This window comes from Salvelinus fontinalis, chromosome 19 (assembly GCF_029448725.1).
Source record: "Salvelinus fontinalis isolate EN_2023a chromosome 19, ASM2944872v1, whole genome shotgun sequence".
In the NCBI taxonomy this organism is placed as follows: Eukaryota; Metazoa; Chordata; class Actinopteri; order Salmoniformes; family Salmonidae; genus Salvelinus; species Salvelinus fontinalis.
The window spans coordinates 18161764-18188965 of NC_074683.1; the positions used below are offsets into that span (position 1 = coordinate 18161764).

At 43.7% G+C, this 27202-nt stretch overlaps 1 protein-coding gene across 6 annotated transcripts in view; it reads left to right on the forward strand.

Annotated features, from left to right (window-relative positions):
* The window catches only part of upf3a (UPF3A regulator of nonsense mediated mRNA decay), a 46930-nt gene extending 19872 nt beyond the window's left edge, over positions 1-27058 (forward strand). For 2 of the 6 annotated variants that reach the window (XM_055870961.1, XM_055870958.1), the window contains exons 6-12: positions 12829-12939; positions 13034-13089; positions 13195-13353; positions 15784-15917; positions 17849-18143; positions 18707-18799; positions 22509-27058. In XM_055870961.1, the coding sequence (XP_055726936.1) occupies positions 12829-12939; positions 13034-13089; positions 13195-13353; positions 15784-15917; positions 17849-18143; positions 18707-18799; positions 22509-22682 (1022 nt within the window). In that variant the 3' untranslated portion in view covers positions 22683-27058. Of the gene's footprint in view, positions 1-12828; positions 12940-13033; positions 13090-13194; positions 13354-15783; positions 15918-17848; positions 18157-18706; positions 18800-22508 lie in introns of all 6 variants that reach the window. The other 4 variants (XM_055870959.1, XM_055870963.1, XM_055870964.1 and 1 more) reach the window with 4 other exon arrangements.
* Positions 27059-27202: the final 144 nt, after the last annotated feature.

Here is a 27202-nt window from a genome sequence, read left to right on the forward strand (position 1 = left end):
CGATAGACCAGTCGTGGATTTAGTAGGGTTCCAAGTAGCTCTAGGTAGCTAGCAGGCCTAGCAGGTTAGCAGAATGGGCATTCAGCGGGCATCGCGCCTGAGGGGCCTGTTGGAATTCTCAGGCAGATTATGTTGCTATTCCAGTCGTAGAGGATCGGCGTGGTTCTGGGGGTACTGTCGGTACGGGGCACGGATATTGTAGCCCTGGAGTGGGCCTGGGTGGTAGCACAGGAGCCCTGGCCGGGCTAGCTTCAGGCTAATTGGTGCTTGCTCCGGGATGGAAACGCTAGCCAGGAGTGATCACCCGGGATTGCGGTTAGCTAGTTGCGAAGATCCAGATGAAAATGTTCAGAGTTTGCGGTAGGAATCGGTGGATATGGAGAGAAATAGGTCCGTTATGCTCTGGTTTGAGTCACGTTGCTCGAATGGGCGAGAGCTTTCCGAGCTAAACGGTTAGCGGTTGACCGCTAGCAATGGTTTGCTAACTGTTAGCTGGCTAGCTTCAGTTGAGGGAATCCAGATCCGAAGTAAATATCGCATCCGCTACAAGACCATGGTGCTTGCCTACGGAGCTGTGAGGGGAACGGCACCTCCGTACCTTCAGGCTCTGATCAGGCCCTACACCCAAACAAGGGCACTGCGTTCATCCACCTCTGGCCTGCTCGCCTCCCTACCTCTGAGGAAGTACAGTTCCCGCTCAGCCCAGTCAAAACTGTTCGCTGCTCTGGCACCCCAATGGTGGAACAAACTCCCTCACGACGCCAGGTCAGCGGAGTCAATCACCACCTTCCGGAGACACCTGAAACCCCACCTCTTTAAGGAATACCTAGGATAGGATAAAGTAATCCTTCTAACCCCCCCCCCCCCTTAAAGAGTTAGATGCACTATTGTAAAGTGGTTGTTCCACTGGATATCATAAGGTGAATGCACCAATTTGTAAGTCGCTCTGGATAAGAGCGTCTGCTAAATGACTTAAATGAAAATGTAAATATAAATACTTTAGAAAAAAGCAGATCCATGCCACATTGGGTGAGGCGAGCTGCAGGAGAGTATTTAGAAGTTGAGGTTTAGGAAAATATTTTAAAAAGATATGCGAAGAAAAAGATGTAAAAAGATATATACATGGGACACGACAGGACAAAAGACAAAGACGTCTGACTGCTACGCCATCTTGGGTCGGGAACAATCGGGTCGGGAACAATCGTTGTTTGGATTTAGAACGGCCTTTTTCCCTCTCGATTTAGCAAGCACACTTGCCAAGTGGCGCGAATCTCTACATTTCAACAAACGGAAGAGAACGGAACACTGCAAAACTCCTGAAAAAAAATTCAATAATCTGATTAAACTATATTGAAAAAACATACTTTACGATGATATTGTCACATGTATCAAATAAAATCAAAGGCGGAGATAGTAGTCGCCTATAACGACAGCTTTTCAGAAGGCAATCCCCGGTTCCTTCTCGCGCCTTCCTGAAAACAGGAAATGGGTGACACGTCATTCCAAGAGGATTTATTCCACTTCAGACCAAGATAAACTCTCCATTTCTTTTCTCACTGCCTCTTGACATCCAGGGGAAGGTGTATGACGTGCATGTATACTAATACGTATCATGCCCATTTATAGGCAGAACCTAGAACAGAGCCTCGATTTCAGACTTTCCACTTCCTGGTCAGGAAGTTTGTGCCAAATGAGTTCTGTTTTACTCACAGATATAATTCAAACGGTTTTAGAAACTAGAGAGTGTTTTCTGTCCAATAGTAATAATAATATGCATATTGTACGAGCAAGAATTGAGTACGAGGCCGTTTGAAATGGGCACATTTTATCTGGCTACTCAATACTGCCCCTGCAGCCCAAACAGGTTAAAGACAGTTTTCCATTCATCTCCCTCCCGATTCTCACCAGAATGTAAGCGTTGAGATGTCCAGTTTGGTGAAGAATTGGGTGTTGAGGAGCCAATGAAACCTGCCTCCAGCAACTCCCGGATGTAATTGTCCATGACTGCAGCTTCAGGGATTGAGAGGGAGTAAAGACGGCCCCAGGGAGGGGTGGAGCCGGGTAGGCGTTCTACGGCACGGTCGATGAGGAGGGAGGGTGGTTACTTGCCTCTTACTGAAGGCCTCCTGGAGGTTGAAGTATTCAGGAGGGAGAGCAGAGAAATATTGGTCTTCACTGGATGCAGGGGGACGCAGTGAGGCTCTAGGTGGGGCAGTTCTTACCCCAGTCTAGTATGTGTCCTGTGGAACAGGAGAGTGGTGGGTTATGTAGCGCTAGCCAGGGGTACACTAGGATAAGGGGATTCTCGGGAGCCGTGATCAAAAGAAAACTACGAGTCTGAGTGATTCACCCCAACCTGCAGTAGAATGGGCTTGGATGATATTCCACCTGGCCGGAGCCAATGGGGCATCCGTCGAGGGCTTGAATCTGCAGAGGGATGGGACATTTCACGAAGGGGATTTGTAATTCTCTGGACGAAGTCTTGATCAATGCAATTATCTGCGGCCCGGAGTCCACGAAGACTTGAATCTGGTGCTGACGGTTGTCCCAGTGGAGGGTTGCAGGTAGTGACAGACGGTGACTGGGTAGCCGGGAGGTAACTGCACAGCTCGTCAGGGTCTCCCCTTGTACTGGCGAGCCCTGGCGTTTCCCGTCTGCTTTGGGTATGTAGCACAGAAATGGCTGAGAACTCCGCAGTAGAGGCAGCAGCTTTCGTGCATGTGTCTGTCGCCCTCCTGTGGGCCCCAGCTGCATGGGCTCCTCAATGCTGGGTTTGGGGGCTTGGGGTGCTCAGGAACCCGGGATACTGGGGTGGTGTCAAAAAAGTGCTGTCTCACACATTCTCAGAGGCGATTGTCGATCCTGATTGCCAGCGTTATCAGGGACTCGAGGTCCTCTCCCAGTTCCTGAGAGGCCAGTTGATCCTTGATGGCGTTAGACAACCCCCCTGGTGGAAAGCGGTACCAGTGCCTCCGTATTCCACCCACTCGGCGGCGAGGATGCGGAACTCAATGGCGAAGTCAGCCACTGTTCTGGCCCCTTGACGGATGTTGAACAGCCGACTGGGTGGTCGAAGACTCGTCGCAGTGAAGGCTAATATGGAGCTGCAGAATGGTGGCTGCTGTTCCCACACCGCCGTTGCCCACGTCAGGGCCTTGCCCGAGAGTAGAGAGATTATGTGGTCCCGTGTGGCTCAGTTGGTAGAGCATGGCGCTTGCAACGCCAGGGTTGTGGGTTCAATTCCCACGGGGGGACCAGGATGAATATGTATGAACTTTCCAATTTGTAAGTCGCTCTGGATAAGAGCGTCTGCTAAATGACTTAAATGTAAATGTAAATGTAATTATGTAGTCGTTCATGGCCCGATTGGTGTGGAACGAGGAGGTGAGGAACCCCTTGCATCCTCCCGGGTGGCCGTCATACCGCTCATGGGGCTGGGATCTTGGGTTCCCGGTGCAGTTTCCCTGAAGGAACTACGCCGACACCTGTAGCACTGGGTGATGAGACTTGGGCATTGGCTCCTCCTGTGTTGGGGTTGGACTGTTGTTGGAGGGAGTCGGTAAGTGCCCGGAGGGTTTCTGATATCTGGAAGAGTTGTTCTTGCTACCGCCCCAGCAGTGCTCATTGGTGGGTTACAACATTCTTGATCTGGGTGATCTCTGCTGGGTCCATGTTATTGGCTGAAGCTTGCTGTGACATGGTGAGGTTGAACCCAGGTGCAGAGAAGAGACCAGACGAGGAATCAGCGGTTAAGGATAAACATAATACTTTACTGAGAAATGGTAATGGAAGGATCACAGTAACACTGGGAAAACTCACTCAGGAGACAATGCAGACGGCACACAATTCAAGATTCAGCAAAGAACAACAGAAAACACACCTCTTTTAACAGGGAAATCTTAATGAGTAAATAGGACACACCTGAGTGTCATTAATGTCTCTAGGACAGTCTCTGCCGCCCTCTGGTGACAGGTGGAACCATGACGGAACCATGATGATGTAGCCTATGTCGCTGCCTTATATTTCTGAACAGCTGAAATAAAAATCCTGTGGCGATTTGAACAAACATTCCAAAACATATACTGTATATTATGAAGGCTACAACCCTTCTCTATCTTTCTGTTTTAACAGATATTGCAGTTGCACAAGCAGGACGTAGTCCCGAGACTTTGATGTAAAAACAATCAGTTTTGTGTGATGATGTAGGCTGATCGTTGTAGTTGCTGCCATATCGTAGTTCCTGACAAAAATACACTACTTGTCTGCCTGTCTGCCTCCTGCGCAGCTTAGACTACGTGTCTGTGTCTTGCTGCGTTCCACCTCTGGGCAGCCAAACGTGTATCCGGACTGATAAAAGAGTCTGACAGTGGGCGAGTATTACGTGTCCTGGTATTCTGTCTGGCCCTGCGGCCTTGTGAATGTTGACCTGTTTTAAGGTCTTACTCACATCGGCTGCAGAGAGCGTGAACACACAGTCGTCCGGAACAGCTGATGCTCTCATGCATGTTTCAGTGTTACTTGCCTCGAAGCGAGCATGGAAGTCATTTAGCTCGTCTGGTAGGCTCGTGTCACTGGGCAGCTCACTTGTCTGACATGCATGATGACGAGTTTCTCGCCTGATGGTTTTTCCCGCCTGAATGATCTGAATCTAGGATTACAGAGACTCTCCGGCAAACTATATTTAATGTGCGGGACAAAATTGAGGCTATGATTAAGAAGTTGGAGCTCTTTTTCTGTCTGCGTTAACCTCTACCGAGCACCTACCCCGGGTCCGGGAGCACCCCCCACCCCCCCCACACTGATTAGCATCGCTAGCATAGCGTCACAATTAAATAGTAGCATCTAAATATCATTAAATCACAAGTCCAAGACACCTAATGAAAAATACAGATCCTGTGAATAAAGCCACCATTTCAGATTTTTAAAATGTTTTACAGCGAAGACACTATGTAAATCTATTAGCTAAACACGTTAGCAAAAATCACCATTTTTCTTGTCCACCATTTTCTCTCAACACCAGTAGCTATCACCAATTCGGCTAAACTAAGATATTGATAGCCACTAACCAAGAAAAAACCTCCTCAGATGACAGTCTGATAACATATTTATGGTATAGGATAGGTTTTGTTAGAAAAATGTGCATATTTCAGGTAGATGTCATAGGTTACAATTGCACCCACCGTCACAAATGGACTAGAATAACTACATAGAGCAACGTGTTTACCTACTTACTAATCATCAAACATTTCGTAAAAATACACAGCATACACTAATCGAAAGACACAGATCCTGTGAATACAGACAATATTTCAGATTTTCTAAGTGTCTTACAGCGAAAACACAATAAATCGTTATATTAGCATACCACATATGCAAACGTTACCAGAGCATTGATTCTAGCCAAAGAGAGCGATAACGTAAACATCGCCAAAATATATTAATTTTTTCACTAACCTTCTCAGAATTCTTCAGATGACACTCCTGTAACATCACATTACAACATACATATACAGTTTGATCGAAAATGTGCATATTTAGCGGCACAAATCGTGCTTACACAATGGAAATACTGTCCAACTACTCAAGCAATCTGCCCGGCAGCATCATGATAATACAACTATTTTTATCGAAAACTATTCATAAACTTGACAAAAAAAATACAGGTTGGCCATGAAATGAAAGATGCATTAGTTATTAATGCAACCGCTAAGTTAGATTTTTAAAATTAACGTTACTAGACATACAGTGTGCGTTACAGACAGACTAGTGCCGCAATAACGGCGTCACTATTTACCGTTATTGAGTTTACATTTTTCCACATAAAAATGGAATAACATCATAAATAGCTCTTACTTTTCGACGAGCTTCCATCGGAATCTTGGCCAAGTGGTACTTTTGTCCAAAAGAATCGTTGCTTGGTTGTAAAACGTTGCATTCAACTTCTGATATAGCAGCTAACTATAGCTAACAATTGCTAACATTAGCTAACGTGTCCAAATCCTCATTACGCAATACTGAGGAAATTCCGAAAAATAGCAATATACTCGCATAATCTGATATAACTCGGTTTCAAATAGCTTCGTTATGATGTTTCTAACACCTATATCAAATTAAATTACAGACTGATATATCTAAAGTTCATTACTAAGCGTTCGAAAATGGCATCCCGGGGTCTCTCTCTGCGTAAAGTTCAACGTCGAAAAGATGGCGTACCTCACTCCTTGGTGTTTTATAACCTCTGAGAGCTACGCAGGAAGCCCATTCCACTTCTCATTGGTTACTGACATCCAGGGGAAGGCGGGTGCAGTTCGTGTTGTTCCATAGGATATACACACCCCTTTAAACTGAACTGAGATCAGAGCTTCGCTCTCAGACCTTCGCAAAACCTGTCATGGATTTCGCTGTAGAAAGAGTTCTGTTCCACTCAGAGACATAATTCAAACGGCTATAGAAACTAGAGTGTTTTCTATCCAATAATAACAATAATATGCATATTGTACAATCAAGAATTGAGTAGGAAGCCGTTTCATCTGTAGAGACAATTATGCTAATTTGAAACAGCACCCCCTATAGTCGCAAAAAGTTAACACAGGTCTTTCCATCAATGTATGATTTTTTTTGTGTGCAAATGAACTCAAGCTTACGGACAATGTCAAATGTGATATAGCGAAGTACCTGAGTGAGCTGGGTGCGATATTATGCAGGTACTTTCCCGAAACGGATGACACAAACAACTGGATTCGTTATCCCTTTTATGCCCTGCCTCCAATCCACTTACCGATATCTGAACAAGAGAGCCTCATCGAAATTGCAACAAGCGGTTCTGTGAAAATTGCATTTAAATCAGAAGCTACTGCCAGATTTCTGGATAGGGCTGCACTCTTTCTTGCCTTGGCAAATCGCGCTGTTAAAACACTGATGCCCTTGGCAACCACGTATCTATGCGAGAGTGGATTCTTGGCCGTCACTAGCATGAAAACTAAATACAGGCACAGACTGTGTGTGGAAAATGATTTAAGACAGACTCTCTCCAATACAACCCAACATTGCAGAGTTGTGTGCATCCTTTCAAGCACACCCTTCTCATTAACCTGTGGTGAGTTATTCACAATTTTGAATGAACAAAATGGTTTTATATGTAAGATGGCTAAATAAAGAGCAAAATTATTGATAATTTCTTTATTATTTGTGCCCTGGTCATATAAGAGCTCTTTGTCACTTCCCATGAGCCGGGTTGTGACAAAAACTCATTCTTATGTTTAATAAATGTATTGTATAGTGTGCGTGTGGCAGGATTACAGTGATGGCAAAACACAACATTTGAGAGTGCGCTGACCCTGGCGCTAGAGGGAGTACGCAGCTGGAGGTTGAATGTTTGAAGGGGTACTGGACAATAAAAGGTTTGTTATCCAGTGGTGCAGAGGAAAGTGAGGAGACACATTAAAGAAGGATTTGTAAGCCTTGAGACAATTGAGACATGGATTGTGTATGTGTGCCATTCAGAGGTTAAATTGGCAAGACAAAAGAGTTAAGTGCCTTTGAACAGGGTATGGTGGTAGGTTGGGTGGGTAAGGTGTTCTTAATGTTTTGTACACTCAGTGTATGCTGCTGTATAGTGGCAAGATTAAATAGCTTTATGTAACTCAGCAGCTAAGAGCACGAAATCGCTAGACTGCCTGTTTGTATCAAGCTTAATAAGTTTGTAATACTGACAACAAAGTTTGTATGAACATGTCAAGAATGTAGGCCTATTCTGTGTAAAACATGTAAATAGCTGCAAGTAGCCTACTTCCCTCCTGCAAAATGAACATGACCTCAAGCTTATGCTTACTGGGGCATGTAATGCCAAGTATGATTTTTATTTTATTTTTGTAGTTTGTTGGAAATTGCGCTTATGCTTAATACCCAGGGTTGGGTAGGTTACTTTCTAAATGTAATCCGTTACAAGTTACCTGTCCAAAAATGTAATCGGTAACCTAACTTTTGGATTACCCAAACTCAGTAACGTAATCTGATTTACATTCAGTTACTTTTAGATTACTTTCCCATCAAGAGGCAGTAGAAGAAGACAAACATGTATGTTACCAATTGAACAACATCATTGCATGATAAATCAATGTTAAAGTTTACATAGCTGGCCATATATGGATGCTAAATTGTACTTTATGGGTTGGTTGTGTAGGCTTCTTCTAATCCATCGCTTTCTACTACATATAATAATACGATTAAATTATATATTTACGATAAAAACCAAAGTCTATCAGAATTCCAGTCATTTCAACGAAGGACTTATTAACCACCCGTGCTCTGTTGTTTATGATTTTGTTGTCATGGAGGACTGATTGGGCTCATTGATTCGAGTTGAAAAATAAATGCTTCGCTCATGGAATGGCATGCTTTGAGCACTACTGAAAAGTGCTATTTACATGTGAAAAATGAATGCCATATGCGGCATTTGCTATAGGTCTATTGTTACCTTTTTGTTGGTGGTGACACTTTGATATTTTGATAGTATTCAGCTTTTTAAAGGCCAAATCCATAGTTGAAACAATAACAAAACGGGGTACCCCGTCTCTGTTTTGGTAAAAAGCTGAGGGATGGGCTTGGAGAAATGTAACCATATCTCATGATATCAAATTATTGTTTTAACCTTGTTATGAGGCTATACAGTGTTTGTTTACATTTACCATGTTTACAAACCTTGGATAAAAACAAGCTTATATGTTGGGTTATCATGGAGTGTGACAGTTGAACTAAGCTCATGATGCATTTCTAAGTTATATTCTTCAACAATCATTGGATGTGTATATATATATATATATATATATATATATATATAATTTATAAGTCCAAAAATGGATGTAGCAACTACAGATTGCCCCTATAAGTCTATTAAAAGTTTGCGAGTTTGAGCATGTGTCCATTAGGCCTACAGATTTTTTATTTTATCAGCATGAACTAGATTGAGCAATAAAAGCCCCACTTTTATTCCATAAATCAAATCAAATGTATGTATATAGCCCTTCTTACACCAGCTGATATCTCAAAGTACTGTACAGAAACCCAGCCTAAAACCTAAACAACAAGCAATGCAGGTGTAGAAGCACGGTGGCTAGGAAAAACTCCCTAGAAAGGCCAAAACCTAGGAAGAAACCTAGAGAGGAACCAGGCTATGAGGGGTGGCCAGTCCTCTTCTGGCTGTGCCGGGTGGATATTATAACAGAACATGGCCAAGATGTTCAAATGTTCATAAATGACCAGCATGGTCAACTAATAATAATCACAGTAGTTGTCGAGTGTGCAAGTCAGCACCTCAGGATATAACCCCACCCACTTTGCGAAAGCACAGCCCCCACACCACTAAAGGGATAACTTCAACCACCAACTTAGCATCCTGAGACAAGGCCGAGTATAGCCCACAAAGATCTCCGCCACGGCACAACCCAAGGGGGGGGCGCCAACCCAGACAGGAAGATCACGTCAGTGACTCAACCCACTCAAGTGACGCTCCCCTCCTAGGGACGGCATGAAAGAGCACCAGTAAGCCAGTGACTCAGCCCCTGTAATAGGGTTAGAGGCAGAGAATCCCAGTGGAGAGAGGGGAACCGGCCAGGCAGAGACAGCAAGGGCGGTTCGTTGCTCCAGAGCCTTTCCGTTCACCTTCACACTCCTGAGCCAGACTACACTCAATCATATGACCCACTGAAGAGATGAGTCTTCAGTAAAGACTTAAAGGTTGAGACCGAGTCTGCGTCTCTCACATGGGTAGGCAGACCAAAATTGAGCTCTATAGGAGAAAGCCCTGCCTCCAGCTGTTTGCTTAAAAATTCTAGGGACATTTAGGAAGCCTGCGTCTTGTGACTGTAGCGTACAAGTAGGTATGTACGGCAAGACCAAATCGGAAAGATAGGTAGGAGCAAGCCCATGTAATCCTTTGCAGGTTAGCAGTAAAACCTTGAAATCAGCCCTTGCCTTAACAGGAAGCCAGTGTAGGGAGGCTAGCACTGGAGTATTATGATCAAATTTTTGGGTTCTAGTCAGGATTCTAGCAGCCGTATTTAGCACTAACTGAAGTTTATTTAGTGCTTTATCCGGGTAGCCAGAAAGTAGAGCATTGCAGTAGTCTAACCTAGAAGTAACAAAAGCATGGATGAATTTTTCTGCATCATTTTTGGACAGAAAGTTTCAGATTTTTGTAATGTTACGTAGATGGAAAAAAGCTGTCCTTGAAACAGTCTTGATATGTTCGTCAAAAGAGAGATCAGGGTCCAGAGTAACGCCGAGGTCCTTCACAGTTTTATTTGAGACGACTTTACAACCATCAAGATTAATTGTCAGAGTCAACAGAAGATCTCTTTGTTTCTTGGGACCTAGAACAAGCATCTCTGTTTTGTCCGAGTTTAAAAGTGGAAAGTTTGCAGCCATCCACTTCCTCATGTCTGAAAAACAGGCTTCTAGCGAGGGCAATTTTAGGGCTTCACCATGTTTCATTGAAATTTACAGCTATGTGTCATCCGCATAGCTTTGAAAGTTAACATTATGTTTTCGATTGACATCCCCAAGGGGTAAAATATATAGTGAAAACAATAGTGGTCCTAAAACGGAACCTTGAGGAACACTGAAATGTACAGTTGATTTGTCAACAAACCATTCACAGAGACAAACTGATATCTTTCCGACAGATAAGATCTAAACCAGGCCAGAACTTGTCCGTGTAGACCAATCTGGGTTTCCAATCTCTCCAAAAGAATGTGGTGATTGATGGTATCAAAGGCAGCACTAAGGTCTAGGAGCACGAGGACAGATGCAGAGCCTCAGTCTGACGCCATTAAAAGGTAATTTACCACCTTCACAAGTGCAGTCTCAGTGCTATGATGGGGTATAAAACCAGACTGAAGTATTTCGTATACATTGTTTGTCTTCAGGAAGGCAGTGAGTTGCTGCGCAACAGCTTTTTCAATTTTTTTTTGAGAGGAATGGAAGATTCGATATAGGCAGATAGTTTTTTATATTTTCTGGGTCAAGGTTTGGCTTTTTCAAGAGAGGCTTTATTACTGCCACTTTCAGTGAGTTTGGTACACATCCGGTGGATAGAGAGCCGTTTATTATGTTCAACAAAGGAGGGCCAAGCACATGAAGCAGCTCTTTCAGTAGTTTAGTTGGAATAGGGTCCAGTATGCAGCTTGAAGGTTTAGAGGCCATGATTATTTTCATCATTGTGTCGAAGAGATATATTACTAAAACACTTGAGTGTCTCTCTTGATCCTAGGTCCTGGCAGAGTTGTGCAGACTCAGGACAGCTGAGCTTTGGAGGAATACGCAGATTTAAAGAGGAGTCCGTAATTTGCTTTCTAATGATCATAATCTTTTCCTCAAAGAAGTTAATGAATTTATTACTGCTGAAGTGAAAGCCATCCTCACTTGGGGAATGCTGCTTTTTAGTTAGCTTTGCGACAGTATCAAAAATACATTTTGAATTGTTCTTATTTCCTCAATTATGTTGGAAAAATAGGATGATCGAGCAGCAGTGAGGGCTCTTCGATACTGCACGGTACTGTCTTTCCAAGCTAGTCGGAAGACTTCCAGTTTGGTGTGGCGCCATTTACGTTCCAATTTTCTGGAAGCTTGCTTCAGAGCTCAGGTATTTTCTGTATACCAGGGAGCTAGTTTCTTATGACAAATGTTTTTAGTTTTTAGGGGTGCAACTGCATCTAGGGTATTGCGCAAGGTTAAATTGAGTTCCTCAGTTAGGTGGTTAACTGATTTTTGTCGTCTGACGTCCTTGGGTAGGCAGAGGGAGTCTGGAAGGGCATCAAGGAATCTTTGTGTTGTCTGAGAATTTGAGCAGATTATTTGTTGCGATTGCAAATGTAATAAAATGGTGGTCCGATAGTCCAGGAGTATGAGGAAAAACATTAAGATCTACAACATTTATTCCGTGGGACAAAACTAGGTCCAGAGTATGACTGTGACAGTGAGTAGGTCCAGAGACATGTTGGACAAAACCCACTGAATCGATGATGGCTCCGAAAGCCTTTTGGACTGGGTCTGTGGACTTTTCCATGTGAATATTAAAATCACCAAAAATTTGAATATTATCTGCTATGACTACAAGGTCTGATAGGAATTCAGGGAACTCAGTGATGAATGCTGTATATGGCCCAGGAGATTTTTTTCCGCAAACATCCTTTCTGAATTTAAAAGTAATCCTCAAAGTAATCAAATAAGAATTTGTTCTTAACTGACTTGCCTAGTTAAATAAAGGTTAAATTAATATATTTTTTTTTAAATCTCGTTTTTCAAAGTACATGTAATCTGATTACTATCTTTTTGCTGGTAATGTAACAGATTACGGTTACAGATTTTGTAATCCCTTACATGTAATCCGTTACTCCTCAACCCTGTTAATAGTCTACTGAGGGAATGCAATAGTTCAAACAGTTTTGTGTACAATATGATCAAGGAGGGGGGAGCGGCAGCACTGAGCACAGCAGCTACGTAGGCAGCAGCGGAGTTGGCACTCAGCTATGTAAAAATGCGCAGAAATATCTGTATTTTTATCTTGGGCAAATTGGGATACAGTGAAGGATAAACGTAGATAAATCCAATAACAAACTTTTCTATTTTGGGAATAAAGATACGCACCTATTACGTCAAATGACCGTATTTACCATTAGCGTGACCCAATAACGTTACCGCCTGTCATCTTGAGCTTTTACACTCGATCTTTACTCACCTTTTTATTTACCACTACATCCTTTTGTAACAAAGTGACTGATTGACGTCCTCCCTCTTCTTGACTCATCCTTACCCTTCTCCCATTTGCAGACCCGGAGTACCGGCGGTTTCTGGAGAACTACTCCTGTGATGAGGAGAAGTCCATGGCCAACCCTGAAACCCTGCTGGGAGAGATAGAGGCCAAGACAAAGAAACTCATAGGTACTAGGATCAATCAGTCAGTCAGTCTGTCTATCAACCAATAAGTCAGGCAATCAATCAATCTGACTTTACATTATATCTGATTGAATTTCAGCCAAAAGAACAACACCTCTTCTGGAGTACATCAAGAATAAGAAACTTGAGAAGCACGTAAGAGTACTGTAACAGTGGAAAATAATTGCATTTATCGTTGCCCTTTGTGGACTCCTATCCAGAGTGGATCAACTCACAATAAGGTGCAATTTTTGTCTGTAGAGGATAAGAGAGGAGAAGAGAGAGGAGCGTCGACGCAGGGAGCTGGAGAAGAAACGGCAGAGGGAGGAGGAGAAGAGGAAACGGAGGGAGGAGGAGAGACGCAAACGCAAGGAGGCGGATAAACAGAAAAAACTATCGGAGAAGGAGATCAAGATCAAGGTGGTCACTGGTTCTGTTGACACAAAGTTCAAATCAAAGAACATTTGTGACCGACCGGTTCGATTCTGTCTTATGTACCAAAATTTGATATTGTTTTTTTTACATTGGATAAAAGCAGAGAACGTAATTCTGCTATGAAAGTTGATAAACTTGTAACATCCCTTTTGAGAAAATGGCCCTCGAATGTTTTGGTACATCTAGTGGAGAGCTCTTCTTTGTCTACACCCATTCAGCGTCGTTCACACCTTCTAAACCTTTAGCCCCACCCATCTCTTTAAGGATTCACATGTGAGGCCATATACTAAACAACCAAAGATTTCAAGACTGAAGGCTGGTTTATACTATGGGTGTGTCGTAAATTTAATCTGAGGTGCCAGAGTGTGCTCAGAGTGCGCTCTGGGTGTTCGTAAACTCAGAGCGTTGCCAGATTGTCCGTTCGTAAATTCAGAGCGTTTCACTCTCACTCTAGCATAGCTGGTTAGGCTTTTTTTAATGTTATCCAGAGCGTTAGTGACTGCAACTCTGCTGTTGGCAACAATTTAAATACGTTTTTTTGCCAACGTTTGCTGACACCGGCCATATTCAACGGGTGTTGAGTGTTCACAAATCGCCAGTTATTCTGCACTCTGGCACACTCAGACGAGAGTCTTCTGAAATCGGAGTAGATGGCCAGAGCGAATTTACCAGCTACGTCTATCGAGTGACGCAGTGGTCTATGGCAGTGCAGGCTGTGCCACTAGAGATTCTGGGTTCGAGCCCAGGCTCTGTCACAGCCAGCCGCGACTGGGAGACCCATGGGGCAGCGCACAATTAGCACTACGTCGTCCGGGTTAGGGGGGGGTTTGGCCGGCAGGGATGTCCTAGTCCCATCGCGCACTAGTAACTCCTGTGGCAGGCCAGGCGCAGTGCATGCTGACACGGTCGCCAGGTGTATAGTGTTTCCTCCGACACATCGGTGTGGTTGGCTTCCGGGTTAAGTGGGCATTGTGTCAAGAAGCAGTGCTGCTTGGTTGGGTTGTGTTTCGGAGGACCCACGGCTCTCGACCTTCGCCTCTCCCAAGTCCGTACGGGAGTTGCAGCGATGAGACAAGACTGTAACTACCAATTGAATACCATGAAATTGGGGAGAAAAAAGGTAAAAATATATATATATTAAAACATTTTTTTTTTAATTGTTTGAAGATGTAATCCGGAGACAGGTGTTTTATACAACAGCCTTCTCAGTGTTCTCTTTTTGACTCCGTCTGCATATTTGCAATCAAACGCTAATTCCACTGATTTCAAAACTCGGTCCTTCAGAAAGTGGAGAGCAACACTTGTGTAGTTCTATTATGTGATATCTTTCAAAAAAGACATCTTAGAAAGGAATATATACCATACTGACCAGCTCATGTTATAGACAGAAGCATGCCACATGGCAGACCAATCTGAACTCATCTCTTGGTATGTCCAGCCCACTCATTATCTCAGCCAATCATGGCTAGTGGGAAGGTTGCTAACTTTTTCTGTGGCAAAACCGACTTGGCTCGTGATTTAACAATTTTATTTGTATTTACAGGTGGCATACATGTTTGTTATTAAGGCACATGAAAGTCCACATGTTCCAGAAGGAATTTCTGCCAAAAAACACATTTAGATCAAAATATAAAAATTATGTTCAAATGGGTCTCTAGTGGCGCTCGACATACACCTAGTTTTCTGAAACGTGTCCCATTTTGAGTTGTATATGCACATTCACCAAACTAAAGCTTTTAGGAAGCCCTTTGTGAGCTGGATTTTGTAAGTCGTAACTATTAGTCAGATAGACAGTAATCTCGGTGTCCAGAGTTAAGGCTGTGACGAGATTTTATAGTTAGTGGCTGTTTTTTTTTTTTACATTTATTATATATATTTTTAATCCCAATTATTTTTTTCTCCCCAATTTTCGTGGTATCCAATCGCTAGTAATTACTATCTTGTCTCATCGCTACAACTCCCGTACGGGCTCGGGAGAGACGAAGGTCAAAAGTCATGCGTCCTCCGAAGCACAACCCAACCAAGCCGCACTGCTTCTTAACACAGCGCTCCTCCAACCCGGAAGCCAGCCGCACCAATGTGTCGGAGGAAACACCGTGTACCTGGCCCCCTTGGTTAGCGCGCACTGCGCCCGGCCTGCCACAGGAGTTGCTGGAGCGCGATGAGACAAGAATATCCCTACCGGCCAAATCCTCCCTAACCCGGACGACGCTATGCCAATTGAGCGTCGCCCCACGGACCTCCCGGTCGCGGCCGGCTGCGACAGAGCCTGGGCCGAACCCAGAGACTCTGGTGGCGCAGCTAGCACTGCGATGCAGTGCCCTAGACCACTGCGCCACCCGGGAGGCCAGTGGCTGTTTTGTTAATAACTGTTGGTAGTTGTTGGGTAGTAAGTGTGTTTTGGGCTTGCCTCAGCTCCTGAAGAAGAGTGACCGGGACGATGATGTGGACTCTGACAGGCTCAAGGACAAAGGAGACAGTGGGGACACAGAGAGGGCCAAGTGGGACAAACCCAGTGGACACATGAAGTCAAAGGAAACCAAGGACCAGTAAGGAGCTTTTAACGCGCTATTCGTGTTATTTTTGTTTTATATCAGTCTCCGATGCTTTGTTTTTCTCAGTTATGAGAAACCCAAATTGGAGTTAGCTAGTGGTGAAGGACGAGATTTCTTCTATGCCTTTCTGTGAGTTTTCTATCCTTATCAACTGTGGATGCCACATTCGGCCTTGACCAACCTGGAGCCTTTACAGCTTTATGTGACAAAAACCAATGTTTCTAGCCAAGGTCTGGTCATAAGCTGATACCACACCCCTCCAGTGTCATAACTAGGGCTGTTGCGGTGACCTTATTACCGCCACACTGGCAGTCATGAGTCGTGACCGCAGTGATACTGCCCAGTGATCGTTGAGTCACGGTAATCTCCTCTTATGCACTCAGGTCATGTGTTGGTAGTACCCTAATGAACATCAGGTCGCTAATGGCCTGGTACTCAGGGGTCTATTGTCCCTCTAACCGATCTGACATCAATGCAATTGAAAATCACATAACACTTATCGTCAAAACAATATTGTGTTTTTAAAACTCACCTCACTGTGATGATACATTTAAAGAAAGAAGTTCAACAGCAGGTTGAAACTGAGTGGAAAACATGGTCGGTCATTGTGGATGTTTCAAAGCCTAACACAAAATGGACAACGCCTTCTAAGGTGACGATTAATTAAAAACAGCCACATGCATATTAGAGCTTACGCATATGCATAGACTTACGAGGCCAAGCTGGGGGGGGGGGGGGGGAACGGGATTTAAAACAATGATTGTGCTGTTATACAATACATAGCCTACTGCATATTACGCATGGCAGAAAAACATAAAAACTAACTGATTTAAGATGTCTTTGGGACATAATTGGTCTAGCCTATAGGCCTACTCCAAATTAAACACATTTGAGTAATTGCCTTTGTGTGGACTGTATTATTATGCAAACTGGATGTACTGGGTTAAACTTATGCTACACTCCAAAATGTATATCCACGAGTCTAGGAGAGAATGTATATCCACGAGTCTAGGAGAGAATGTATACCCCTAGGCGATGTTGTTGGTTCATTGATTGTGCAGGGTTGGCTTACAGTTGTGGTAAATGTGTATAGTGAAATATGTTTTGTTGTGAAAACATGTTACTATCATTGTTACCGACAGATTTCATTTGGTTTCCACCAAATTAAGCATTGGGTGGCTGCAGGAATAGAGTTGGCGCCCATGGCATCCAGACAATCGCCCGCTGTGTCGCGAGAGAATGATCCTCAAACAGTGGTTGATATGTGGAGGGAAATAAGTGTTATTGTATTTATTTCTCAGCTGCTCATATTAAGCACAGCTCCTCTACAAAACCCAAGTAACCAAGTAGCCTTTACGGCGTAACTGAAAAACGGACCACGGGAAAAAGAGCGGCCTCCAATCGCTATTCGAGTGCGGATGACGTGTTTCCCCCCCTGTCCCTGCCCAATGGGCCATTCTAAATTGAGACTAATTTGACATATTAGTAAAGACAAGATTAAATTGAGAATAGTCTGATGGGTGAAAATATGATCACTTGATGAGAGAACAGCTGTGCAACCTGATGCAAGGAACAGAGGGCAAGCTTTTTTCCCCGACTTTCTCAAATCATCAATAGCATGTAGTCGCATCATGCACCCCATTATATGTTTTGATTTCTAAGACATTTTAAGGTAAGTATCATTCACAACTAAAGTTGCCAACTAACTATAAATGTAATGTATATGACCTGTTTCAAATGACCACTTTTACGCTCAACATAGCCACTTTACATGCACACTTTCTCTGGGAATGGGAAAAATCTCTTTTCCATTTCATTCAGCTAAGTTCAGTCTTTTGCATGACAATAACCAGCTGACAAAATGTAATGAACGCTACAGCCCTAGTCATAACCAGTCTAACTGTGCTTCCCTTTCCTGCCACTAGGGGTCAGATGGAGAGCGATAAGGAGCAGAGAGAGCACGGCCGCAGGCAGAGAGACAAAGACCACAGAGGAAGAGACGAGGAGAGGAAACGACAGCGCCACCACTACGAGTTCGACAAGTCCATGCGGTGCAAGGAGGATACCAAGTGGGGTAAAGGCTACTGCCAGGACCGGGCAAAGAAAGATGGCCAATACCACAGCTCCTACTCCTACTGCCCCGACACGTGCGACAAGGTGGTCAGAGAGGACATTGGCGGTAGCAGGAAGGATCGCGTCCGGAACAAGGTGAGCGACAAGGTGAGCAAGAGAGGTAGGTTGTTATTTTGTGGTTGATTTTATTTAAAGAACAATGATAATATAAGTAGGTTACACCTTATTATTTTGTAATTATTCCTGAAAGTACAATGTAACAAGTATTGGTGCAAGGTTTGAGTCCTTTGGAATTCTTTGTGGATTTCAACCTGTCGTTATACCGATTTGAAATATTTTCAAGTAAACACAGGTTGTTTTACGTTGTGATATATTCTGTTTTTTTACAATACAACCCCACCACACACATTTCCAGCTGATTGTCACACTGCTTGTACACCCTAGTCTGTGTTTCATCAGCTGTGCAAACAGACAGTGCTATACTGTTACAGTACAGTGGAGACATTTATATTTCAATATAACTTTATTGTCCACGAGATGAAAGATTTACAAGCTTAAGATAATCAAAGGTACAGTCATCATACATTGTGTTAAAAACAGTGAGAATTGCAGTACATGTGCACTACACATATTAACACACATACATACAAAATCACATGTATAAATACCTTGACTTATGCCATATTTGTATGTAACCCCCATTGATCCAGGCCTGTGTCTCTCAGTCTGTGTTAGCCTATCAGGACAGAAGGACGTCCCAGTCAGAGGGGCCACACCAGATAGGAGGGGCTCTGCCAAACAAGGTATAGTCAGCTAGTCTTTCCACCACCAGCCAAGGTACAGCTACAGCCAGCCTTTCTACATGGGGGATGAGGAGGGGCACACAAGGTAGTGGGAGGGTGCACTAAAGTACAGATGTACAGCTACTATTCTACCCTTTGTTCCTTTCTACATAGGTGGCATATCTGGTTTCAAATAGTATTTGCTGCCTTTCAAATACCTTGGGTGTTTGGGTGAGCCTGCCTGGAGTGCCAGATGAGCAGGGTTTGCCCTTTTGGGAGTAATCTATTGCACCAGGCAAGCTCAATTAAGAGCAGATAAAGAAGAAAAAAATATTTTTGAAAATCTGCTAGTACACCTACTTTTTCTATAGTGAGTGAGGTTACTAGCCAATGGACTGCTAGTCTTACTAGTAGCCTTTCTATAGTTAGATCGCACCACAAAAAAAGAGTGTGTTTTGCGTCCCTTTGACATTTTAAGTCGAAATTTAGCACCAATTTTAACTTTCAAAATATTATAATACACTGCTCAAAAAAATAAAGGGAACACTTAAACAACACAATGTAACTCCAAGTCAATCACACTTCTGTGAAATCAAACTGTCCACTTAGGAAGCAACACTGATTGACAATAAATTTCACATGCTGTTGTGCAAATGGAATAGACAAAAGGTGGAAATTATAGGCAATTAGCAAGACACCCCCCAAAACAGGAGTGATTCTGCAGGTGGTGACCACACCACTTCTCAGTTCCTATGCTTCCTGGCTGATGTTTTGGTCACTTTTGAATGCTGGCGGTGCTCTCACTCTAGTGGTAGCATGAGACGGAGTCTACAACCCACACAAGTGGCTCAGGTAGTGCAATTCATCCAGGATGGCACATCAATGCGAACTGTGGCAAAAAGGTTTGCTGTGTCTGTCAGCGTAGTGTCCAGAGCATGCAGGCGCTACCAGGAGACAGGCCAGTACATCAGGAGACGTGGAGGAGGCCGTAGGAGGGCAACAACCCAGCAGCAGGACCACTACCTCCGCCTTTGTGCAAGGAGGTGCACTGCCAGAGCCCTGCAAAAGGACCTCCAGCAGGCCACAAATGAGCATGTGTCAGCATATGGTCTCACAAGGGGTCTGGGGATCTCATCTCGGTACCTAATGGCAGTCAGGCTACCTCTTGCGAGCACATGGAGGGCTGTGCGGCCCCACAAAGAAATGCCACCCCACACCATGACTGACCCATCGCCAAACCGGTCATGCTGGAGGATGTTGCAGGCAGCAGAACGTTTTCCACGGCGTCTCCAGACTCTGTCACGTCTGTCACATGTGCTCAAGTGCTCAGTGTGAACTTGCTTTCATCTGTGAAGAGCACAGGGCGCCAGTGGCGAATTTGCCAATCTTGGTGTTCTCTGGCAAATGCCAAACGTCCTGCACGGTTTTGGGCTGTAAGCACAACCCCCACCTGTGGACGTCGAGCCCTCATACCACCCTCATGGAGTCTGTTTCTGACCGTTTGAGCAGACACATGCTCATTTGTGGCCTGCTGGAGGTCATTTTGCAGGGCGCTGGCAGTGCACCTCCTTGCACAAAGGCGGAGGTAGTGGTCCTGCTGCTGGGTTGTTGCTCTCCTACGGCCTCCTCCACGTCTCCTGATGTACTGGCCTGTCTCCTGGTAGCGCCTGCATGCTCTGGACACTACGCTGACAGACACAGCAAACCTTTTTGCCACAGTTCGCATTGATGTGCCATCCTGGATGAATTGCACTACCTGAGCCACTTGTGTGGGTTGTAGACTCCGTCTCATGCTACCACTAGAGTGAGAGCACCGCCAGCATTCAAAAGTGACCAAAACATCAGCCAGGAAGCATAGGAACTGAGAAGTGGTCTGTGGTCACCACCTGCAGAATCACTCCTGTTTTGTGGGGTGTCTTGCTAATTGCCTATAATTTCCACCTTTTGTCTATTCCATTTGCACAACAGCATGTGAAATTTATTGTCAATCAGTGTTGCTTCCTAAGTGGACAGTTTGATTTCACAGAAGTGTGATTGACTTGGAGTTACATTGTGTTGTTTAAGTGTTCCCTTAATTCTTTTGAGCAGTGTGTTCACATCCCATGTAATTTTACACATTTTGTTGTGTTACAGCCTGAATTTGAAATGGATTACACAAAATACCCCATAATGTCAAAGTGTAATTGTGTTTTTCAATTTTTTTTCTCTCAAATCAATGAAAAATGGAAAGATAATGTCTTGAGTCAATACGTATTCAACCCCTTTGTTGTGGCAAGCCTAAATAAGTTCAAATTTTAAAATGTGCTTAACGAGTCACATAATACGTTGTACTCTGTGTGCAATAGTAGTGTTCAACATCATTTTTTTACGACTACCTCATCTCTGTGCGCCACACATGCAATAATCTGCAAAGATCATTCAATTGAGAAGTGAAATTCAAACACAGATTCAACCACAAAGACCAGGGAGGTTTTCCAATGCCTTGCAAAGTAGAGCACCTATTGGTCGATGGGTAAAACATTTCAAACAAAGACACTGAATATGCCTTTGAGCATGGTGAAGTTATTAATTACACTTTGGATGGTGTATCAATACACCCAGTCACTACAAAGATACAGCCATCCTTCCTAACCACTCAGGGATTTTACCATGAGGCCAATGGTGACATTAAAACTGTTACCAAGTTGAATGGCTGTGATAGGAGAAACATTTGGATGGATCAACAACATTGTAGTTACTCCACAATAGTAACCTAATTGACAGAATGAAAATACTGTACAGAACCAAAAAACATCCTGTTTGCAATAAGGTACTGAAGTACTGCAAGAAATGTGGCAAAGCTATTTACTTCCTGTCCTGAATACAAAGTGTTATGTTTGGGGCAAATACAATACACCACATTACTCAGTACCACTCTCCATATTTACGAGCATAGTGTTGGCTGCATCATGTTATGGGTATGCATGTAATCGTTAAGGACTGGGGAGTTTTTCAGGATAAAAGAAACGGAATGGAGCTAAGCGCAGACTAAATCCTATAGAAAAACATGGTTCAGTCTACTTTCCATGAGACACTGGGAGATGAATTCCGCCTTTCAGCAGGACAATAACCTAAAACACAAAGCCAAATCTACACTGGAGTTGCTTATCAAGAGGACAGTGAGTGGCCGAGTTAGAGTTTTGACTTAAATCTACTTGACAATCTATGGCAAGACCTGGAAATTGTTGTCTAGCAATGATCAACAACCAATTTGACAGCTTGAAGAATTTTGAAAATAATAATAGGCAAATGTTGCACAATCCAGGTGTAGAAAGCTCTTAGAGACTTACCCAAAGGTGCTTGTACAAAGTATTGCATCAGAGGTGTGAATACTTATATAAATGAGATATTTCTGTATTTCATTTTCAATAAATGTGCTAAATAAAAAATATCCAAACATTCTTACAACCCCAAAGCAATTGAATGTGGCGCAGTAACCACTGACTCACTGTATTTTTCTGTTATCAAGACACCTTGTCTCTATTCTCAGCACTTACGCTCTGAGACGCTTTGTGGATATAGCCTCTGGAATTCAAAGCAAGCGCAATGTAGCTTTTTAGTCCAGGACTTGTCAATCTGTGTCCAGTAAAATATAGTATAGTTTAGCATCCATTTTGTGTTACAGTGAGTGTGTGCTGTTATTGTGACCTAGATCTCTCTCCTGTCTTTCTGCCTCTTTCTCTCCATACAGGACCGGCCTGCCATGCAGCTCTACCAGCCAGGCGCTCACAATCGCAAGCGCGTGAGCTCTGCAATGAGAGGTTATGAGCTTCCCATGAACCAGTCGCCAGAACACGCGGTGGCGGACCGCTGCTACGAGGCCGTGGCCATGGAAACGGGCTCGGAAATATGCGGCGAGGAGTAGTCCAGTCTGTCTGCTCTGATAAGCCTATCACAATATTTACGCCTATGAATCATGAAGCCTTTATGTGGTGGTTTTGATTTGATATAAATGCTTCAAAATTCACAAAAAAAGTGACGTTAGCTGATGAAGATGATCTCATAGAACAAAACGTATAAGATCTCCTAAGCCTGTTTTTACCACAGAACTTATTTTTTCCGTTTATCAAAAAAAAAAACATTAACTTCCCCATAGGCTTTGACCAACGAGCCATAGCGGAATTTGTGCCTACAAAAAGACGGCATTACTATTGCTCTCTATTGGGCTGCCAGACTGTAGGCTTGCGTGTTATTAAAAGGCATGCATGCGCAAGGCTTTGGGGTTGATGGAGCTGCACTCGCCATTGAAATCATTTAAACCTAACGAAGTTTCTGTGTCAAACCTTTGCGCAAATAATTTCAAAAGAATTTGAAGATTGGGTCACCCATGATTGGGGCAGGAGAGTAGCAAATATCAAACATTCCCAATACATAATGGAAACCTTTTCATCTTGTTCTCCTTTGTGGTATTCTGTACATCACAGAGAATTTTCTCTGGACTCGATTAGAATGTGTTTTGTCAAGCATGACGGGACCACATATCTACAACACAAAATCCATTTGTACGTGTGTATAGTGCGTATGTCATCATGGGTGTGCGTGCATGTGTCTGTGCCTATGTTTGTGTTGCTTTACAGTCCCCGCTGTTCCATAAGGTGTATTTTTTTATCTCTTTTTTAAAATCTGATTCTGCTGCCTACATCAGTTACCTGATGTGGAATAAAGTTCCATGTAGTCATGGCTCTATGTATAAGGGCACAAGGGAAGACCCAAATGCAGACATAGGAGGCAGATGGTAGAGCTCCGATATTTATTATGACAAAGGGAGTAGGCAAAGTTCATAAACCAGGTCAGAGACCCAACAGTATCCGACGATAGGCAGTCTCGAGGTCAGGCCAGGCAGGGGTCAGAAACCAGGTCCGAGTCCAAAACAGTACAAGGGGATAGGCAGGCTGGTAGTCAGAACAGGCAGAGTGGTCAGGCAGGCGGGTTCGGAGTCAGGACAGGCAAGGGTCGAAACCAGGAGGACTAGAAGCAGACAGAGACTGGGAAAAATAACAGCAAGGAAAAATGTTTTTGAATTGGTTAACAAGACGAACTGGCACAGAGAGACAGGAAACAGGGATATATACACACCGGGGATAATAAGCGACACCTGGAGGGGGTGGAGACAATCAGAAGGACAGGTGAACCAGATCAGGGTGTGACACTGTGTAGTACTGTGCGCCTCCCATAGTCTGTTCTGGACTTGGGGACTGTGAAGAGACCTCTGGTGGCAATACCACTCACAAATACAAGTAGTGATGAAGTCATCCTCTTCTCCACTCTGAGCCTGGAGAGATTGACATGCAAATTATTAATTTTTGCTCTCTGTGTACGTCCAAGGGCCAGCCGTGCTGCCCTGTTCTGAGCCAATTGCAATTTTCCTAAGTCCCTCTTTGTGGCACCTTACCACACGACTGAACAGTAGTCCAGGTGCGACAAAACTAGAGACTGTAGGACCTGCCTTGTTGATAGTGCTGTTAAGAAGGTAGAGCAGCGCTTTATTATGGACAGACTTCTCCCCATCTTAGCAACTGTTGTATCAATATGTATTGACCATGACAGTTTACAATCCAGGGTTACTCCAAGCAGTTTAGTCACCCTAACTTGCTCAATTTCCACATTATTTATTACACGATTTAGTTGAGGTTTAGGGCTTGGTGAATGAGTCATCCGCATACGTAGACACACTGGCTTTACTCAAAGCCATGTCTACGTAGAGAGATTGAAAGAATTACCTCCATTCATGATGTTTATTTGACCCTTAATGTCTCATGACAACAATACACACATCTAAAAGTAAAGTAATGTAATTAAGAAATATATAAATATTAGATTGAGCAATGTCGGCGTGGCATTGACTAAAATACAGTAGAATAGAATACAGTTAATACATATGAGATGAGTGAAACAGTATGTAAACATTATTAAAGTGACTAGTGTTCCATTATTATAGTGGCCAGTGATTCCATGTCTATGTAAATTGGGTAGCAGCCTCAAAGGTGCAGGGTTGAGTAACCGGGTGGAAGCTGGCTAGTGATGGCTATTTAACAGTCTGATGGCCTTGGGATAGAATCTGTTTTTCAGTCTCCCTGTCCCAGCTGCTTTGATCCACCTGTACTGACCTCGCCTTCTGGATGGTAGCGGGGTGAACAGGCCGTGGCTCAGGTGGTTGATGTCCTTGATGATCTTTTTGGCCTTCCTGTGACATCGAGGTGTTGTAGGTGTCTTGGAGGGCAGGTAGTTTGCCCCTGGTGATGCTTTGGGCAGACCGCATCACCCTCTGGAGAGCCCTGCGATTGCTGGCGGGGCAGTTGCCGTACCAGGCGTGGATACAGCCCGACAGGGTGCTCTCAATTGTGCTTCTGTAAATGTTTGTGAGGGTTTTAAGGGCCAAGACACATTTCTTCAGCCTCCTGAGGTTATAGAGGCTCTGTTGCGCCTTCTTCACCACACTGTCTGTTTGGGTGGACCATTTCAGTTTGTCCGTGATGTGTACGCCGAGGACTTGAAAGTTTCCACCTTCTCCACTGCTGTCCCATCGATGTGGATAGGGTCGTGCTCCCTCTGCTGTTTCCTGAATTCCACGATCAGCTCTATTGTTTTAATGACGTTCAGTGAGAGGTTATTTTCCTGGCACCACTCTCCCAGGGCCCTCACCTCCTCCCTGTAGGCTGTCTCGTCATTGTTGGTAATCAAGCCTACTAATCTTATGTCTGATGCAAACTTGATGATTGAGTTGGAGGCGTGCGTGGCTACACAGTCATGGGTGAACAGGGAGTACAGGAGTGGGCTGAGCACGCACCCTTGTGGGGCCCTTGTGTTGAGGATCAGCGAAGTAGAGGTGTTGTTTCCTACCTTCACCACCTGGGGGGCGGCCCGTCAGGAAGTCCAGGACCTAATTGCACAGGACGGGGCTCAAGCCCAGGGCCCCGAGCTTAATGATGAGCTTAGAGGGTACTATGGTGTTGAATGCTGAGATATAGTCAATGAACAGCATTCTTACATAGGTATTCTTATTGTCATGATGGGACAGAGCAGTGCGATGGCGATTGCATCGTCTGTGGATCTATTGGGGCGGTAAGCAAATTGAAATGGTTCTAGGGTGTCAGGTAAGGTAGAGGTGATGTGATCCTTAACTAGCCTCTCAAAGCACTTCATGATGACAGAAGTGAGTGCTACAGGGCGATAGTCATTTAGTTCAGTTACCTTTGCTTTCTTGGCTACAGGAACAATGGTGGACATCTTGAAGCAAGTGGGGACAGCAGAGTGGGATAGGGAGAGATTGAGTATGTCCGTAAACACTCCAGCCAGCTGGTCTGCGCATGATCTAAGGACGCGGCTAGCGATGCTGTCTGGGCCGGAAGCCTTGCAAGAATTAAGACATGTCATTGTTTTTATGAGAAGTGTTCCTGAGGCAGCACATTATATGCCTGTTTCCCGGACACAGATTAAGCTTTGTCCTGGACAAAAAAGCCTGGTCAATAGAGAAGCTTTATAGTCCAGGGTTAAGATGAAACTGTGTCCGGGAAACCGCCCCTATGTGTCTGTCTACTACCTGCCTGTGAAGGAATACCTCCTCATCCACAGAGATCATATTTGATATGCCTTTTTTTGTGATTCCATTTGACTGGTGTTTTTAAAAGAACGTCTATAGATTTTATCACAAAGAAAATACACAAAGTAGTGACAATTGTATTTAAGAAATTCTAAATGTATTTTCAGTGTTGGATGTAGAATCTGTAAACCAAATAATTTGTGTGTGTGTGCGCGTTTCAGCATTTAAGTGTGATAGGAGAGGAGAATGTTTGGGTTGTCAACAATATTCTTTGTCAATTCTCTTGTATAATGTGATTTATGACAATTCTTACGTAATCCTGTTTCTAGATGTCATAGACTGTAGCTATTTGTGGGTGGAAACATAAGGTGACGCGAGCCATCTATTATTAAAGCAGTATTTCGCACTTGAGCCAAGAAGAACATAACTTTGATATTCATCATAATTTACCACAATGAAAAGAAGGCAAAATAACGTTGAAGGTGCTGAGTTTGATGCTGTTGAAAGTCTCAACGTTTTCTACACTGTTTGCGCGTTTTCTACCAAATTGTAAACTGTTGGATTCAGCTGATGCCTGAACTGAGATTTGGAAGGAAGTGAAATCAGATTCTTGTTCGCTGTAAAAGACACCTTCCTTCTGTGTTTTTGTTTGTTTTCATTATGATATTTGAAAAAAGAGTTAAATAAAACAATCCAATAAAGATGTCTGTTTGAAAAAAAGGATGACCACTACTTTATGGCTAGCAGTACACCTATTACGTCCACTTGTCTTGAAATTTCCATTACACTTTCAATGAATATCCTCTTCATAATAGGTACATTGTAATGCATCATGGGCTATGCAT